We start from the raw sequence: 19461 nt of genomic DNA, 5'->3' as shown, positions 1-19461 counted from the left end.
GTTAGCAGCTATAATACCTTGAGTAAGTTTCTTAATCTCCCTATTCACTCTCTGGTTCCCCATTCATGAAATGAAGAAAATAATAATGATATTTATCTTATGGGGTTGGTAAAAAGGATTAAATTACACCTTATAAACAACATACTTTGGAGTAGCATCAGCACATGGTGAGGGTTTAAATACACCTTACCTACTGCTACTGTGGGCTTCCCTTGGTGATTCAGCAATAAAGAATCTGCCTGTCAAGGCAGGAGATGCCAGTCTGATCCCTGAGTCAGGAAGATCCTGCAGAGAAGAAAATGTCAACCCATTCTTATATTCTTACCTGGAAAACTTCATGGACAGAGGAACTTGGTGAGCTGCAATCCACAGAGTCGCAAAAGAGTCAGACACGACTTAGCGACCAAACAACAACTGCTACTGTAGTTTTAATCACTTTTGTCTTGAGATTGAATGGTATGAGCTTACTATATATATTCACCAACTCAACAATAATGAACCATAGAAATGAAATACAGAATCACACCTAGAACTTTGGCACTCGACTTAACGTTCACTCTAAGATTTGTATTTACTGTTATCTTGAAATTTGCTTAATGATGAGCTTTAATAAACAGATGTTAGGGTCCAAGCTATTCTGTGCAGGACCAGGGATGAAGAGTGATGTGTTTGAAGGGTGTCTCAGTGTCTCACTTTGTGTAAATGGAGAGAGAGAAGGATAGCTTCTGAAGATGCACTGCAACATCAAACTTTCTTTATAATGACTGTGAAAGCCCAGAGAGTACTCTGAGGCACTTGAAGAGGTTGTTGAAGCCAGAATATCATAAGAACTACCTTAATTTTGAAAAAAAATAAAAAAATAAAGACTATACAGTATGATGTATGACAGTGGCAATCACATCAATGTTATTTTCCCCCTTGTTCCCGAGCATCTAACACATAGTAGGTGCTTTATAACTGGATAACTGATTGATTTATTTGAGTGAATCATTGTCAGTGCAATCTGTAAGTGAAAACTAGGTCACTTCATACGCATCATTTATCTGTAGGTACCATCATATCTATATTTTCAAAGAAGAAAGTGTCTAAACCCTAGCACTGGAAACAAAATTTTGAACTTTTGAGTGTTTCCTCTTCCCACCCCAGCATATTATTTGAATGAAATTTTTATAAAATGTCTTGAGCATATTTCTTTGTCAAAACCCACTCTTCAATGCTGAAAATGATGTATTTCTATGTATTAAACATGTTTTAAAAAAACTCAGAAGGTTTGTTTTAGGCTTACTCCTATAAACATCTATTCTGTAGTCTAGGTAGATCATGTTCCCACATTTAGCTGCTGAAATAATTGACAGACTTAAATTTGTATAAACTCAACAATATTTTGGGTTAACTTACTGGTTAAAAGAACCTTAAAAGGTAAGAAATAGCTTATATTTTTCACTTTCCCATTTGCTGTTAGAAATCTAACACCCATTAACACTATCAGTATTTTGCAGAATGCTTTTTTCTTTTGTTTCTCCTTCCCTCTTTCTTCTTTTGGTAAATGAACAGTATCAGTAAAATCTCTAACAGAAAGTACTGGGCAATACAGTGTTAAAGTGCTGCTTGAGTTGTTCAATAGTTAGTGGGCAGGTATTACAATTCACTGTAGCTGTAATAGAGGGTAATGTCACTTTAAGACATGTGATACTTTACAGAGGAGGGATGTATTGAAAGAGACTATTGCTACTTACAGCGCCGTATAGCAGCCCTGCTCCTACATTTTGCTGCCTTACTCTGCCCTGAATGCTCTGGAGTGGGGATGGTCCGTCATTAACTATAAACTGATTCTCATCAGGAAACTGCACATTATCTCACCATCATTTCAAAGGTCTCGTCTGGCAGAGGTGACGCCAGGAGATGATTTAAAGGTGAAAATGACAAGGTTTCCAGCCCTCAAACCTTGGTTCCTTTTCTGACAATACAGTCTGAATGAACCCAATGTCTTCTTTACTGTGGAAGTAACATCGGAAGAGAAAAACATATATATATTTTTTAATCCTGATAAAGAAGATTATTGGGAAGCTCTTTTTTTTAAAAAAATCTCCAATTGTGGCACAGATGGATTTTAGAAAGTGTTAGAGCTTTCCAATGAACACTAATAGAGTACTCTGCTCTTGGCTGGATTTTTCAGGTAAGAAGCCTCTTTAAGGATTTAAGATTCAGAAAGCAGATTTGAAGTCTATTTAGTCAGGTCTAGAGACCTATGTAAGGCTGAATGCATTATTTTGGGGGGAAACACCTATTAACATAGAGATCACCTCTTGCTAAGAGAGTGAGCAAAGAGAGCTATTTGCAGGAGCCTTAGAAGTAATGTTAAGAATTAAAGAAAGTTAAATGACAAAAAATAAAAATAAAAAGAAGGAAAATATTGCAAATGTCAAACCACAGCAATTTTGACTGCTAAGGTTTATATAGGTGAAGAAGAGAAAGCAGTCATTGAAAAACTGTTAAGTTTTTATCCTGGTAGGGTTTTTTCAAGTTTAGATGAATTCCTAGTACATTTTAACTGAAATTCACTAAGTCTTTGCATGCCACCATCCGCTCTATTTTGCCTTTCTATAATTTGCAGGCACCCAGATGCATTCATTTCAGAATTCATAGGTGGGGTGTTGCTTTTATCTGAAGAGAATGCATCTATGGTACACTGATAGTTCTGAAGACAATGAGGCTAAATCTGTTATACACAAAAGTAAACACTGGGCTTTGAAACTAATTATAAAGTGAATGGTCCATGTGAATCACAGACCAGGGCATGAAAGGCATCATGCTGTTGAACATAATGTTTTCCTACTTTGCACTTAATTATGGTTGTCACCATTTGTCTATTATAATTTTAAAACCCTTCTTAAAGACTAAGTCTCTCCTAAAACCCACAAATTATCTTGTATTTTGTCTGTATACATACACACACACAGAGGTATAATGTATATATTTTGCTTACTGAACATCACAGATTTTGAAAGAGGGCCAATTTCCACGAATAAAGAAGCCACACTGGGAGGTCACTAGAAGGTTTTAAATGTAGAGTTTAAATACTTGATCTGACAGTGGAAAGATGAAAAAAAAGAAACAATCTTGGGTCCAAAGCTCTAAGAGAAAAGCATACACTTAACTGGATTCTTATATAGAAAATGCTTCCGTATCACTGGCTGAGTAAGGACGATGCTTCAAGTTTGATTAATTTGGCAAATATGAAATGCAGCATAAGGTGTTGTTTGAGAAATTGGACAATATGTAGCGCAGTTGAGCTTTTGTACCTCCTAAGATTCTCATAGGTGCTGAGAAGACTGTCAAAGTTTCAGCGCCTGAGAAAAGGTGGATGTTCGTCCATAAATACGTATACCACCTGTATATGCATATTCATCAACACTCAACAAATGCCACAATAAGATCTTAGGAGGCAAAGCAATATTGTAAATTATGGTTTGCTTTAGGAGAGATGCATAGATCTTAGATCTTGTATCTGAAACTCATTTTGGCTGAAGACAATTCCTTCTGATTTAAGTCCAGCCCCAAACACCAGTTCTTTCAGGATATTACAACATGCCTCTGAGAAATGATTTCTTAGTTTAGAAGACAGCACTGGAATTAAAAATTCATGACTGTAGAATTGAAAAAAAAAAATCCACTCTTTCCTTCCAGGCTTATGTCAGACTTGCAATGAAGTTAGAATGAACAGGGGCATGCAGCCTTTCAATGCCTGGAATAACTATAGCTTAAAGATAATTGTGTAAAAGAGGATATTTAGTCAGGGTATAGTGTTTCAAACTGCCTAACAGATAGTCAAAAACTTTATTTCTGTATTTCAGCTATCCTAAGAGTTTGGTTTTGCAGAATTTCAAAAATGGATTCATGATCTCATGGAGAGTGATTTCTCTCAATCCCACTTTATGCCATGACCTCTGCCAGGTCATTAATTCTAGCCAGCAAAGTAGCAAAGGGACATGACGTCTGAGACACCCCTTCTCTCATCAGTGGGACTGACAGAGCTGGGGGCTCAAAGCCGGGGGTAATTCTTCCTTTCTAATGTTCTCTTTAGAGAATGGCAATGGTCTCTGCGATGTCCTGGGTCCTGTATTTGTGGATAAGTGCTTGCGCGGTGCTGCTCTGCCATGGATCCCTTCAGCACACTTTTCAGCAGCATCACCTGCACCGACCAGGTAAGTCGGAGGCTGGCTCCACAGTAGCCTCCAATCTCCAGCCTCACTGTGGTCTTCTAACAGATGGTTGAAGGCAAGTGACAGAAAGTGCTACAGTGTGGGCAGCTTGCCTCGGAATTCCAAGACTTACTGTTGGCTGGATGCTACGGGGAGTGTGGGGGATACTGAAATGCCGTGGATGTATTTCCAATAACTTCGGAAAATGTGATTCTGTCTAGGAGTCCCACCATCCCTTGGTGCATAAAGTAGAAGTCTTTTGTTTGTGGATACCTTGGCCAATAGTGAAATATTCTGCAAAAGGTGGGATAACTTTCAAGACTTGAAAAATTTTCAAAGAGGCAAAATACGATATTTGCAACTGAGAAAGTGTGTCCATGATCCTGGGCTGCATTTGTCTGAAGCATAGATACCATAATTTTGGTGTGTATGTGGCTAAGGATTTTGTGCGCATGTTAGTGCCGAAATTAACTTTGGAAGTAGTTTGTCAATGAAAAAAAATTAAACAGCAACTTACTGTTTCTTGTCTGGTTTGTCTCCTCTCTTTTCTCCTCTCCTTCACTTTCTGTTCTTCAGGTATGCTTGGTGCCTTTTATTTTTTTTTCCCTATCTCTCTTGGCAGTATCTGGGACAAGTTCTCTCTAGCGTGACTTCCCTCCCCCCGCCCCCATATCGAATTTTAAGTTCCAGATGCATTTTTCTTTGTTCGTTTTTCTTTTCAGAGTATATTTCCATGGTCTCACTCTTCAATCTGTATTTTTCTCTCCTTCGCCGCTCCAGCTTTCTCATTACTATTCCCTCAGCTCGACTGTCCTCACCCGTCCTGGTTCTCGGAAAGGCTGCCTTCCATTTTCGGCTTAGCTTCAGCCCTTGCACTTATTCCTCCACCTTCAGCGCACCCCTTCCCTCCCCCGCCCCGCATCCGATAGCCAGGTCCGGGCTCTGGGGACCAGTTGCGCGCTCAACCTCCGGATCCTTGGTTCTCTAGCGCTGCCAGCTTTCCGCACACACTCCTTCCCTTCCAAGTCCCTCTCTGGCTTTTTCCCATCCGCCCGGCTTCCTGCAGCTGCGTGGTCCAGCGTCTATGCCTTTGCCTTTCCCTGCCTCTGCAGCCGGCCTGGGCACCCATCCTGGGCTCTTCGACACTGTCTTCCAGCAACGCCTCCCAGGGCGCTGCTTGCTGCTTTCCTGGGCTCTGCTTCCTGGCTGGGGGCGGGATCGAAAGAGCGCTGCTGCCGCCCAGGTTCTCCTGTGCGGGCTGCGGGCGAGCGCACCAGCCTGCTGAATGCTGCAACTTGGGCCGCCCCGAGAAGAGGGGTTTGGCGGGGCCTTAGCTTGAGGCAGAGGCCCGGGGTTGCCTCTGGGCTCCAGTTGCCCTTTCTCCACGCCCTGGGTCGGGGAGGGATGGCGAGGGGGCGTTGGTGCCCCTGCAGGTGGGTATGGAAACGGCTTTGCGGATGCTGCGCGCTGGTATTTCTGCTCCACGTGTATTCTGAGACTGGATCTACCACTGCCAGAGTCCGAGGCATCAGTCCGGAGTTGGAGGAAAAACAAACGTGGATCTTGGAATCCCCAGGTTACCTCCAATCAGTAGATGACCAATCTGCTCCGGGGCAAAAAAAAAAAAAAAAGTCTTTGAGTTGTTACATAGTCATACAAATAACGTGAGAAATTTCTAGTCATGATAATACTTAACGATAAGCATGCATAACAGAAACAGCTAATGTGAGTGTTTTAGACAGGATCTGAAGGTTAATTCACGTTGCTTGGCTTAATTCTTATTCAGGTAGGTGTGATTTCCCACCGTGTTGCTCAGGAGACTGAAGTTCTGAGGGTCTGGGTGACTTAAGTTCACAAAGCTAATATCTATCATTGGAGACTTCGATCTGATTTCATCTCCAAGAGCCTGTTTCCCAAAGAGGAAATAATGCCTCAAAGAGCAGAGAACAATTTTGCCATGTAGCCTTTTTGAAGCTTTGTGAGAACCTTCATGTAATTCAAGAAAACTTTCCAGTTATGTCAATACAGGGACTCATTTGAAGTGCATTCTGAAAGGTGTCTATGGCAGAACTGGTGAGGGGTGGCTTGTGGGGATGACAGAACTCAGGCCAGACCATCAGTGCGCGTGCATGTGTGTGTGTGCACACGTGTGCGTGTAAGTGCTCACAGGTGTGCTCAGTCATGTCTGAGTCTTGTCATCTGTCACTTAACATTAGCGACATGACCCTGGGCAAGTCACTTTTCTTCTCTGGGCCCAATTTCTCATTTAGGGGTATTGTAGGGAGTGTAAATAAACTAATCTTCAGAAAAGTACTTTATAAACTATAAAACTCTTCAGAAATATCAGGAATTACTGACATCCTGGGGCTTCCCTGGTGGCTCAGATGGTAAAGAATCCGCCTGCAATGTAGGAGACCAGGGTTGGCCTCATGAGTGGGGAAGATACCCTGGAGAAGAGAATGGGTACCCACTCCAGTATTCTCGCCTGGAGAATTTCATGGGCAGAGGGCCTGGCGGGCTGCAGTCATTGAGGTCACAAAGAGTCAGAAAGTGCGCAACTAACACACTTTCACCACTTAATAGACTACAAACGTGCGTGTCGCAGATGTTGAATTAGCGACGTCTTGCTATTCACACAGCTAATTATCCTTACTGATAACAATATTGTTTTTACTCTTGCTGTTAATTTTAACTGTGTGATACCTGGCTAGAATATACCACCAAATTCCACCTGTCTTATTTTGTGCCCTATGCATACAGTCAAGAAATATGGCACAGTTTCCAATGAGTTTTCACATAGACTGTCTCTCAATTAATTGATTAATATATTAGATTATTTTTGGTGAAGGGTTGTGGCTATGTAACAAGTAAAGTTATGTCTTTGTGGGGCTTGTTATCAAAATACAATAATTTTAAACTGGGAAACACATCATAGGTTCTCTCTGCAATTAAATTCAGTATTTTTTTCATTGTTTACTCTTAGTAATTGCTTATTATCATCAGTTCATGGTTCATCTGTACCTCGAATACTCCAAGAAACTGCAGCACTGAAACCAATTTCAACCCCAAGTACTTATACGTTTGAGACCTATTTCAGATTCTTTGATGAAATGAAGAAACTATAAATACTCCCTTCTAGATGCAGAAAGATGAAAATAATATTTAAGTCCAATGTTTCTATGTATTAGGTTTATTCAACTTTCTTGGGTTTTCAACAATAGCTGCAAAGATTAAAGTCATAGATCTTGGACACAGCAATATTCTACATTATTTCAGTAAGAAATACAATCTCCTTTAATGCAATCTTCAGCCTTGATTTTAAGGGAAAATGTATGCTTCCTGTGATGAGAGTTGTGATGTTTCCCTTCATGGGTCTTAAATCTTCAGGGACACTAATGAAATGTGTATGAAAACAAGAGAGAAATCAGGGCCAGTTATCTGTGACAATCCCCTCCTTCAATGAGCAAATAAATAAATAAATAGCTGGATAAATGAGCAAAAAGCAAAAACATAATCTCATTTTCTCAAATCGGTTAAAACAAGTGACATGATGAGAAAAAATGAGACACCAGCAGACTCTGAGCTTTGCCACATTTGCCTAAGCTTGAAAAATTGCCTCTTTCATAAAGTAGGAGCTGGCAGACACCATGTGCATATCAAGTGTCTGGGAAATGTGAAAAATGACACATCTTTCACTCAGAGCCCTGGATGGAGTGAAGGCTTTACAGTTGCCTCCTCGTCTGCTTAAGAATGGTCTGGTCCCCCTCTCTGCAGGCTCTTATAGGTAGCTTCACCATCATCTCCTACACTGTAAGATGGATAGTGCTCTGATCCCAAGCAGCCAATCTCAATCTCTCAAGAAATAATCCACTCCACTGACAGATGAGTGAAACTGGATGTTCCCCTCATTCAAACTATGCCGTACCTGGATGGCGCCAGGTAGCCGGAGTCCTTTACGGGAAATGGTTAGAGATTTGGGCCAATTTCTGCTGTCAGCCCATAGTATTAGGACCTTGTTTCTGTGAGGTCGTGAATTTGTGATCTGTCTTTTCAATGCTGTTTCTACACAAACAGAATGAGAATATGTTAACTAGAAAACGGACTGAATTTAATGTATTCCCCTGCAGTCCCAAAGTGCTTCCTATTTTTCATATTTATAGTATTAGGAATGCACCATTTGTTTTCAGTGACTCACTAGTTAAGGCAGATTAAAACAGTCAATCAAATGAAAGTGAATTGTAAAATTACACAAATAAGTAAAATGTGCTATAGATTAACAGATTTGTAATATCAATAATTTAATATTTGGCTAAATCAAGTTTTTTATTTTGGGAATGATGTAGGAAATTAGTGTGATAACTTGAAGAATACTCATGCCTTTTTAAAAAATATGTACAGTAAAGCTAGAAGAAGGACATTTAATTTTAAAAAGACAGACTGAACAATGAAAACTCAGAGTGGTATTTCATTGTTTCCAGAAATTAAAATAAACAGCTTCAATTCTTTATAATCACCAGTTATTATGTGACAGGTGAAAAAAGATGAGTGGTTTGCTAAACGTAACTTTCTGATATAGGATTATGTTTTCCTCTTATGGGCATAAGATTATGATAGCAATTTTAATGGTTACTTAATTTCAAGTGTGAGGGTACATGGTGTGGGTGTGAGGGGTTGTCCTTGAAATTTAATAAAATATGGATGATTTCAAAATACTTTAGTGAGAAAAGATCTTTGGGATTCTTTAGCAATTTAAAATTATAAAGATAAATTACATGAGACAAGAAGTTGTAAATGCCTTATGAATCATTTATTCTCACGTCACTGCTATTTTATTGACAAGGGTGTATGGAAGTATAAAAAGATGACACTGAAGAGAATTGTCTGTGTAACTTATACTTGGTTTGATTTAAAGCTTTATAAAGCAAACTGTACTTAGAGGTATTTGTTTGTGACTTATTACATACTGAACATTACCATCCATTTTAAAGTGAGTGTTTTTGTAAAGATTGGAAAGCGTTCTTGTATACCTTATACTTATTTTTACCTTACTGTTATATATTACTTTATTGAAAGCTGCTTATGGAATATGTATTAGAATACCAAGTTTCCTTACGATAAAGGGTTGTTTTATGATTGTAGTATAAAAGAAATAGTGAAAACAACAGTGGTTGTATATTAGATATTTAGAATGTGTATCAATTCTAGATGGCTAAGTGTAGTGAATTGGCCTAAGGACTGGAGCAGACAGGTTGTTATTTGGTGTAACTGGTGCTGGTGATAATCCATCGATCATGTGTTTGATGATATTGACCTCATCCCAGAATCAAAGTGCAGGCATGAGCATTTGATGGTGGCTCAGATGATAAAGAATCCACCTGCGATGGAGGAGACCCGGGTTCAATCCCAGGGTCAGGAAGATTCCCTGGAGGAGGCAATGGCTTCCCATTCCAGTATTGTTGCTTGGAGAATTCCATGGACAGAGGAGCCTAGCAGGTTATAGGGGTCACAAAGAGTCGGACATGACTGAATGATTAAAACTTTCACTTTCACACTTTCTTTTCAAAATCAAAATCAGGTAAAGATGCAAATAAAGATTTTCTGGCATCCCCATGAATTTATAAAAGAATTACTACAATGCAGTCTAAGTACTGTTACTTATGACCTCAAGCCTATGGCCTTAGTTTTATACAACAGTGCAAACACATATTTAGAACTGGCATTAATGAACAGTAGTCTTCAGTTGTTCATCTCTTTAAAGTTCATTTAAAATGAAAACTGCTTTTTAAAAATCTTCCAATTTTGAAGTCTGTGTAAAAATTCAAAGCTTGGGTATAAAAATTGGTACATCATTAAAACAACAACAACAACAACAACAACAATCTGCAGTGGTTTCCAAAATGTAAAATGTGGAAGTCCTGACACAATTCCATTTCTAGATGCTTATACTAAGAAAATGATCGGACAGGTTTAAAAAGATGTATGTTTAAGGTTTAGTCACTGAAACAGTAATTTTGATGGCAAAAAATTAAAGGAAGTTTCCATCTCTATCAAAAGGGATGTGCGTGCATGCTTAGGCACCTCACTCATGTCTGACTCCTTGTAACTCCATCGACCATAGCCTGCCAGGCTCCTCTGTCCATAGGAGCAAAATAGTTTGGAGAAAATATTTGTTTGTACATGCGTAAAAAATATCAGAAAAGATAAAAACATTCTTTATACATTGTTAGTTAAACCTGATGGGAGGATTGGATTGACTTGACTTTTTATTTCCTTTAATTTTGAAAAATTTTTCAAATTCATTTCTAGGATGGGTGTGTAATGATCTTTAATGAAAAGCTTAAAATCTTAGCTATAGAGAATTCAATGATTAACATAAAAATACATCAATGTTCCTTCCCAGTTTAAGGAAAAAGAAGCAAATGTAGGTTTCAAAAGTATCATTAGGCCCTTTTCCTTCTAAGAGCCTTAATCCAATAAAATATACAGATTAACATTTCCCAGTTCGAAAACACTGTCCCCTCAAGATGCTCTTTGGAGAAAAACTATTAACTGCTGCGGAAACACTGTATGATGTGTCTTTCTCTTGGAGATTTGCAGTGTATGTGAGTGTATGAAAATTCTGAAAAGGTTTGCTGATGTGTTTAAAATTTTCCAAACTTTTTTTTTTTTTAATTTGGAAAACATCTACAGTGCCTAGTCATATCACATGCATTGAGACGTATAGGCCTAGATAATCCTGGAATCATGTAACAGTCATCTTTTTATCTTTCATTTCTAGTAAGGAACTTGGCATATAGTAGGTACTCAGAAAATATATGTTAGATTATTAAAGAAGAAGGAATGACTGTTCTGGTGGAATCAAACTCTCCTTCATTTTTTCCTACTTATGTGTGAGTGTTTGTGTGCATACGGTGGGTACATGTGTGTCTATATGTGTGTTTGTAATGGAGAGTGGTATAAACACTAAATTGTCACTGTAACATATGCATGTGTTGGTGCGTGTATCTCTGCAGTATCTTTGGGTAGATATTTGACTCTATTCAATATTTAACATTAATCAAAAGCCATGGCTCAGATGGTAAAGAATCTGCCTGCAATGCAGGACCAGGGTTCGATTCCTGGATCGATCCCTTGAGAAGGGAATGGCTACCCACTCCAGTATTCTTGCCTGGAGAATTCCATGGACAGAGGAGCCTGGTGGGCTACCAGTCCATGGAGTTGCAAAGAGTCAGACACGATTGAGTGACTAACACTAATATTATAGTACATTAATCAAAATGGTCCAAAGAACATACTTATAGATGTAGTAAAAAGTCAAATCCCTAAGGTTTTCAGTCACAGCATGAGTTTACTTTTTCCTATAGATTAGAAAATATTATAGGTGTGCTCTTGAGGGTCTGAAAAGGAAACTTCACTTAGCAAATAGGAAAAGGACTTTTGCTTTCAAGTCTTTTGATATCAAGAAAAAAGTATTCACTTTATCTTTGCAGAAGGGAAAAAATAACACCAGACCAGCAGTTTATAATTTATTTGGGATAAATAGAAGAAGAAGAGTTATTTTGCTAACAATTTGTATAAACTAAGTGGATTCCCAAAGATAATGTCCTCAAAGTATTTAGGGAAACTTCTCGGCCTGCTGTTTCTTTCTCTTTCCCCAAATTTATATAATAAATGTCCAGAGAAAGAAAAGAAAAATGATATATCACAGCACCTTTCTTTCAGAAGATAGACATCAGAGTGATCTGCCTACCCCTTAAGCATATCCTTTCTCCTTGCAGGGCAGGAATCCAATCAAGCTTTCCCCTCAGTCTAAAAGGGAAGAAGACTTTCTACATCCTCAGCAAAGGCCATCTTCTATTGATGAAATTACCTGTGTTTACTGTTACCATGCCCTTACTAGACCTTCACTTGGAGATGTATCTCCTTTATAACTAAGACTAAATACAAGCTGAGTCTGTGTATATCTAAAGGGGTTTTCCAATTTCCCCCTTGTGTGGGTGAAGAATGGACCTCTTGAGTCACATGCTTTGAAGTGAATAAATGTCAGCTTCCAGATTTAGATGAATTACCGCACAGCGCAGGGGAGTCGGGGGCGAAGGGGGGGTGGTGGTGATGGTGGTGGGAGGGGCGGGGGGAAGGATTTCAATGCTCCTGAAATTGACAGGAGGCCAGCAGTTCATCCTATCCCTAGATTAAATACTATGTAGGTATTTAATCAATATTTGCTGAGCAACTAGGCAAGAGTTTTATATCCTTAAAAAATGTACATATTGGTGGGAAGCACCACTTTACACCTTCTCTTATACCTACTGGTGTTGAGGAAAGAGCCAGAGTAGGAGTAGGACACTGGAGCTTTCAGCATCTCACTTCTGTTATCAGTTGCAAAGCTCCAGATTAGAAGGTTGGGAGGAATCAACCGTTTTAATATTGCTCCTAGTCACTCCGAGGAGGTGATCCATGCATTCCACAAATAGTAAAGTATATCCTGCCAAATAAGAAAGCTTTAAGCGGCCCAAGGAACTGATTCATTGCCTTTATCCATTTGATAGAGCAAGAAGCAGTACAAAATCACCTTTGTATATTTAAAAAGCCTTCTGCTAAAGCTATTTGAAAACTTTCTGGATGATTTCATAGATGGAGAAGGCAAATAGCTTCACAGACCAGGTAGTTAACAGAAATAATTGGATCAGCCTGGAGGCCAGATATTACAGAATGCTGAGAACTGTGGCAGCTTAAGAGCGTATGCACATCTAGAGGGCACAGCAGACTTCGCCACACTTGAGACGGGCTCAATGTGACCCGATCATCCCATATTTCAAGGCAAGTCAGAAACCTAGAATTTTATGTGTAAGTTCCTTATCTTTTAAATGTCAAGTGGGCCAAACAAAACTTGACTCAGGGCTATATCCCACTTGCAAGCTGTCAGTGGGTGACCTCAGACAAGATTATCTCCGGCTCCAACGTTTTGTGATTCCTAATGAATTTATGCGAGCACAGTGGAGAGAGGTGAAGGCAGCAGGGCCAAAAGGGGAATCTCAATGCAGATCTGTTTTGTTTTGGCCTGCTTTAAAATTATGCCCGTGGATGAGTTCTATTTTGAGTTAAATTCAACATGTTAAAATGCTGTGTGTCTCTGAGCCTTTTATACACAGTAAACTACTATCACTAGGGGGTCTGACGCACAGAGAGCATTTGTATTATGAAGCCAGTGGCCTAAGCAGAGGTCTCATTTGAATCTTAGCTAAAAGTCAATTAACTTAACTTTAGATTAAAGCTAAGCAGAAAGAGTAATCTGTAAATGTAATAAAACAGAGGGAGGCATCAGACAGCATAATGATGCCTATGTAAAATCCTTTATTTATTAAAGTTCTCAAAATCTAGTCTGCAGTCCACTAGCGGATTATAAATTTATCTTGAAACCCAAGGTGTTTGTTTGTTTTTTCTTGTTGTTGTTCTTTTAGGCAAATGATTTAAGATTTTATGTACATTCATTTTGTATATGAACAGAGGCTACTTATTAATACACTGGCTGAGTTATCATTCTTCCCAAATGACATGTAACTAAGGTTTACTGAGCTTCCTTAATTCAGTATTCTACTAAGAAAACTGGCTGCTGCCTCTGGGAAACATTGCCAAGTGCCTGCATGCAAATAATTAGAACTCATGCAATTTGGGGAAGGATAATTTGTTATCACTGGATCTTGAGTGTTGTTTGAGTTGTTAGTGATTTTCCATTGCTGTGGTCCTTGCTTTTTAATTATAAATTGGTGTTGCTTCAGTTTCATCATTATCAATTAAGTTTGCTGCGGGTTGTTTCATTAATCCTATAGTCTATAATAATGCATATCTGCATACTTGGGGGTTTAAATTTGCTAAGGATTAGACTTTGAAACATTCTTCGGTTGTGGTTAGAAATGATTCATTGATATGTTTATTGTAAAACATGTGTTTGTATCACTGTCAAAACCTATCTGTATGGTGACACTAGTTTAGTAACATTTTATATATTGCCTGTGAACCTACGCAACATAAATTCTCGAGAAGAAACATTTTTGGGGTTATTTTTATGTCTGTAAGGCATTGTTTCATAATATACTAGCATATTAATAGGTTCATCTTAGTTTACCAAAATAATGAGTGGTTCATAAATGCATCTTTCCAAGTATTTATTACCCAAGTATTTTCCCACTGGAAGTGGAAACAGGTAGAAATTGAATATTGCACCTCCGCAGGGTGTTGAGATTAGGAAAATTTGAACACCGCTGTTCTTTGAAGAAATTGTATCTAGAGGCCAGACCTACTGGAACTCTGAATTAAAAACTATATGACAAAGCAAAAAATAAAATAATAAAATCATTTTTTTTCTGAGATAAAATGATAAGATATAAGACAGGAGAAGAGGCTACTTGGAAGCTTCCCAGATGAGGTCTTGTTAAGTCGAATTGTTTTTGTAGCTTCTTACACTTTTTATCTGATGAAAATGCAAGATGCCATGGACTGGACATGTGTTTGAGAAAGTAGGTCACTGGGTGAACATTTATAGGGCAGCATTTTTGACAGTTACTCCCAGGATTGTTTAGAAGAAAAAGCAGATTTATGGCATACACGCTGCCAATCTCCAACCCTCTATCTATCACAGGCCAAAGAATCAATCACAGTGATTGTTCCCACAGAGCCTAGATGTGATTTCAGAATCTTTTTCAGTCCTTCTCTGGACACCACATACTAATTGATTGACACAAGCAAGTTGAGAGTTTTTGACCGTCCCTGCTGGTTCATTGACCATCTTTAGAATTCCTCTCCTATCCAAAAATGCATGCCACAAAACAGTTCATAAAAAATAAAAAGATCCAAAGTGTGGTTAAAGCAAATATAAATAGCCACACACGTCTAGTAGTGATGGTGTAAGGTAGTGGATCTTTAGTCATTCTGTCAGCTTCTAATATTTGCAGAACTTTCTTTTTATTTAACCCAGAAATTTTTTATTACTTTCCCCATTCTTCTCTTATTCTATGTCAGGGACACAAGCTGCTTGTCGTAGGAGCTCTAGTCAATTAGGTGCTTGATCATAAAGCATGAAGCACTTCATTCTGAACAGAGAGGATTTGAGAAGCCCTCATAGAAAGCTGGATTTTGTGTTGGGTTTGAATATTGGGTAGGAAGTCAGCTAGTGGGAAAGATCAAGGGTACCACACTGAACCAGAGGAAACAGAGCAAGTAAAGTCTTAGCGGAAGGTAAGGGGGTAAGGTAGGACTGCGACCTCAAGGTCTATAGGCCCTAAACTAGTTGGAGAACTTCATATTATTGCAGATAAAGGGAAAGCCAGATTTTGTTGTTGTTATTGTTTTATAATCTAAAGGTTGCCTTGTCAATGTACACTGATGATCACAGATGAACAGCTAGTTAAATGGAAGAAAGAAGCCCCAGCATCCACAGTTTGAGTCTATGTGGAAAGCAAGTCATTTAATAATACAAGACAAAATATGCTACTTCTGCTGATTTTTAAAGTCTGGTTGTTACATTAGAGTAAACTACAATCTCTTATGTCAAAACCTAAGGATAATAATCTTATTTTTAATGGACAACAAATTTAATGCATTATTCAACAAATGTTTATGAACTGCCTACTAGGTTCAGAAAACTACATTTCCTCAATAGTTATAGCAATGCCTCTTTACTATAATCACTGGTTTAATGTTGCCTTTCCTGATTGGATCACCATTTCTGTGTGGGTAGGGAACCGAGCAGTCTGGGGATCCCTGGCTGGGTGTCTGGCCCATGTGCGTGTGATTAATCACTCAGTCATTTCCAACCCTTTGTGACCCCATAGACTGTAGCCTGCCAAGCTCCTCTGTCCATGGGGATTCTCCAGGAAAGAATACTGGAATGGGTTGCCATGCCCTCTTCCATGGGATCTTACCAACCCAGGAAAGCCCCATCTGGCCCATGGTTCTGTGCTGTGCTTAATCGCTCAGTCATGTCCAACTCTTTGCAACCCCATAGACTGTAGCCTGCCAGGCTCCTCTAGGATTCTCCAGGCAAGAATACTGGAATGGGTTACCATGCCCCCCTACAGGGGATCTTCCCAACCCAGGGATCGAACCCAGGCCTCCTGCATTGCAGGCAGATTCTTTACCAGCTGAGCTACCAGGGAAGCCCCAAAGTATGGCTAATAATTAAAAGCTGAGAGGGAAACTTAGGTTATATCTTGTCTTTCACTCCGGTGCTCTTTCCATCACAACCAAGTACTACTTTTAGAATATCAGCAAGTTAGTCTTGGTTTAATATAATTACAAAATAAATTTCTATGTTGTGGGGCACTGTGCTGTATTAATAGGCTCTGTGTCTTAGGCTTGGCTACATCATGCTGTAATTTTAATTTCCTGTGCTCAATAGAACTTTAGTGTTCATATTTCTTTGCATACAGGCCTGACTGAGAGCATGCTTTCTTTGCTTGTTGCATTAACAGGACCTCATTTTCAAGTATTTTTTTTTATAGGGCTATGGTCTTATAATGTTTTGTTTTGATTTTTAGACTCTGGAGGCCCTTTGCTTGTGCTCCAGCAGAGGAAGAAGCAGCATAAGATGAATCTACATTTATTAGACTCAGTCTTAGTGTAGATTTTCTGTTTTACTTAAAATGAAGTTATAAATCATTCACAGTGGAGAATTCTGCCTAAATGCAGTTTAACTTCTTGATAAGATTTTTTGGCATTTATCATGTTGAGACTTTATAAATTATCTAGAATATTGTAAAGTGGGCTGACCTTTCTGGTAAGTGGTTTGATCATTTGCAGCAGTATCTTTTTGCTAAAATATAGAATTTGCTATCTTTCAAATAAAACTTGCCAGATTCATAACTCAATAACATTTTTGGTAGAAATTGCTTACACAATCAGACCTGAAGTTTCCCTTTCAAATTCCTTTCACCATCAAAACAAACCCTTTTGTTTGTTTGAAAATGTCCCCATGGCTAGTGGTGGCTAATTCCTGAAATGCAGTCAACTCTTCCTATAACCATACATTGCACATATGATTGCTAATCAATTATGACACTCTGTATTTTCACCTAGATTCAATCTCTGAATCCTTCCAAGCACTGTGTTCCAATCATGAGCTGTTAAAAGAGGAAGGGATGCTTTCAAAAACAACCATAACCACCACCCCCACAACCATCATCATTCAGCACCTACAGTGTCAAATACTGTACAAAGTTTCTTACCTGGACTTTCTTGTTTAATTTTGAGGTAAGACAGTTGTCCATTCTTGAGCTATGCTGTTCTTATATGTAATTGAAGTCCCCATCAAGATGGGATATATTATTCATTTAAAATAATGATATAAATAAGCATAAACATGTAAAATATTTAGGATGGTACCTGCAGCAAGACAGTTTAACCCCATTTATGTAGCAACTGTGTACATCTTTGGGAATGAGATAAAGAGCTGACTTGCTTGCAGGTTTTTTACCTGATCTTACCCTTTTTGCTGCCTGGGATCCTTGGCCAAAGAAGCTGTAGGAATTGGAGTAGCTTGGTATCCTAATCAAACCAGGAGTTCTCATCCTAAGTCTATCACTACTAGCTCCAAGTGTGGACTAGACATTCTAATTCTCCCTGCCTCACTCATGAAATGGGGATTCCTGTTTATAAAATTTCCACCTTGCTGACTTATGTAAGGAATAGAGAAGGTATCCTTTCTATATCTGCCATATAGTACTTGTCTAGAACAAGGCATCTCACTATATTGTTATGTAAATTTATGAATGTCACAGCAAAGATGGTATAGAAGGACTGCTTTATACTAACATGTATACCCATAATATTTTATTCTATAAGATGATGCATATAGAAATTTTATAACTTAGGCTTATTTGACTCACTTTATGAATACATCTGAGAATTCTGAGAATAAAATTCATGTACTCAGAACAGTCAAAAGATAGGGATTTTAGAGCTAGTCTCTACTCTGGAATACATAATGGTTAGCCATTAGTTCTAAGTCATTATGACCAGGTTAATACTCACAGTATACTTCCTTTCAATAGCAGGTTGTGTAGGTAATTACTGAAGAAGGTGCTCTAATCCATAAGTTTGGTAGAGTCTGTATGATGTCAAATAATAGGGAAGTTTGGTTAATTAATTAAAACATCTGGCCAATATTTCATTAACAAGAAATGGTCTAAAAGTCAGCATTAGTTCTTTGTGATTCTCAGAATGGGTTATAATTGTATTAAAACCCTATTAAAAGAGCCACTAGTCAACTGAAATCTTATACTATTTATCCATATTTCCTCAGTTGTTTCTTTTTCCATTTATAGTGTTGTCCTTCCAATAACCCATCACCTCTTCATCATAAGACCCAACTGCTAAAGGAAGTAACCCAGGTGTATACTGATTTGCACATTAGTAGCTAAACATCCACAGTTTTCATCCCAGGGTACCATTTTTGTGTATTATTATGTGTTACCCATATTTTCTACTTTGAATGCAAAATGATTTCTTTGTGTATTAAGGATTGCTTAAGTAGCATGGTGTCTAACATTTTGAGCCTTAGCAAAAGCAGCAACACAAAATAAAGTGCCAGTGGTCAGTTTCTTATGTTTTAAGACTCCAGGGAATTTGAATTAACATAAAAGAATAGCCTATGCAGTTAGAAGCATGGATTAAATATATTATAAGATGATGATAAATTTGCAATTACTGTTTAAGAGTCTCTTAAGAACCATATCCAACGTATCCAAGAGCTCTCTACTGAAGAGGTCAAAGCCTTATAGAAGTCTTGACGAGTTACTTGATAAAACTTTATCTCTTTTTTACTGTCTCATTAACATACTTCAAAAATGCTGTTAAGTATTTCTGGCAAGCTGAGCATCAGAGTAATTTTACAGTAGTGTAAAGGATTTATTATACTCTTTTCATGAGCCTATTTATATTCAATAGTGACATTAATAGGTTGCCAAAACAAACTAGAGTTAATTGTATTTAATTAAATTGTTGAAAACAACTAAGGGTAGTTTATTATTATTGTAGGCAGAAAGCTCTATTGATGTACTTATTTGTGTGAATAAGATCTGGGGTAAAGTTCTTTCTCATGGGTATGGTATTATTCATCAACAGAAAGCAATATAAAAATGCTAATTTGAGAAAGTTGTTATTATAATAGAACATTTGGAAGTGGAAGCTTCACATAACATTTATAATTTTATATCCAGTATTAGATAGATAAAGTGGGGTTTCTGCCAAAACAGACATCCCT

The 19461-nt window shown here is 38.2% G+C and overlaps 1 protein-coding gene across 1 annotated transcript in view; it reads left to right on the top strand.

Moving 5' to 3' along the window:
* FAM19A1 (family with sequence similarity 19 member A1, C-C motif chemokine like) overlaps positions 1689-19461 on the top strand; it is a 518748-nt gene continuing 500975 nt past the window's right edge. The window contains exons 1-2 of the mRNA XM_005695754.2: positions 1689-2176; positions 4085-4205. Coding sequence (XP_005695811.1) covers positions 4088-4205 — 118 coding nt within the window. The 5' untranslated portion in view covers positions 1689-2176; positions 4085-4087. The remainder of the gene's footprint in view (positions 2177-4084; positions 4206-19461) is intronic.

Source organism: Capra hircus, chromosome 22 (genome assembly GCF_001704415.2).
Source record: "Capra hircus breed San Clemente chromosome 22, ASM170441v1, whole genome shotgun sequence".
Lineage (NCBI taxonomy): Eukaryota > Metazoa > Chordata > Mammalia > Artiodactyla > Bovidae > Capra > Capra hircus.
The sequence above is the reverse complement of the archived record's forward strand: the minus strand, read 5'-3'. Positions and strand labels throughout refer to the sequence as shown.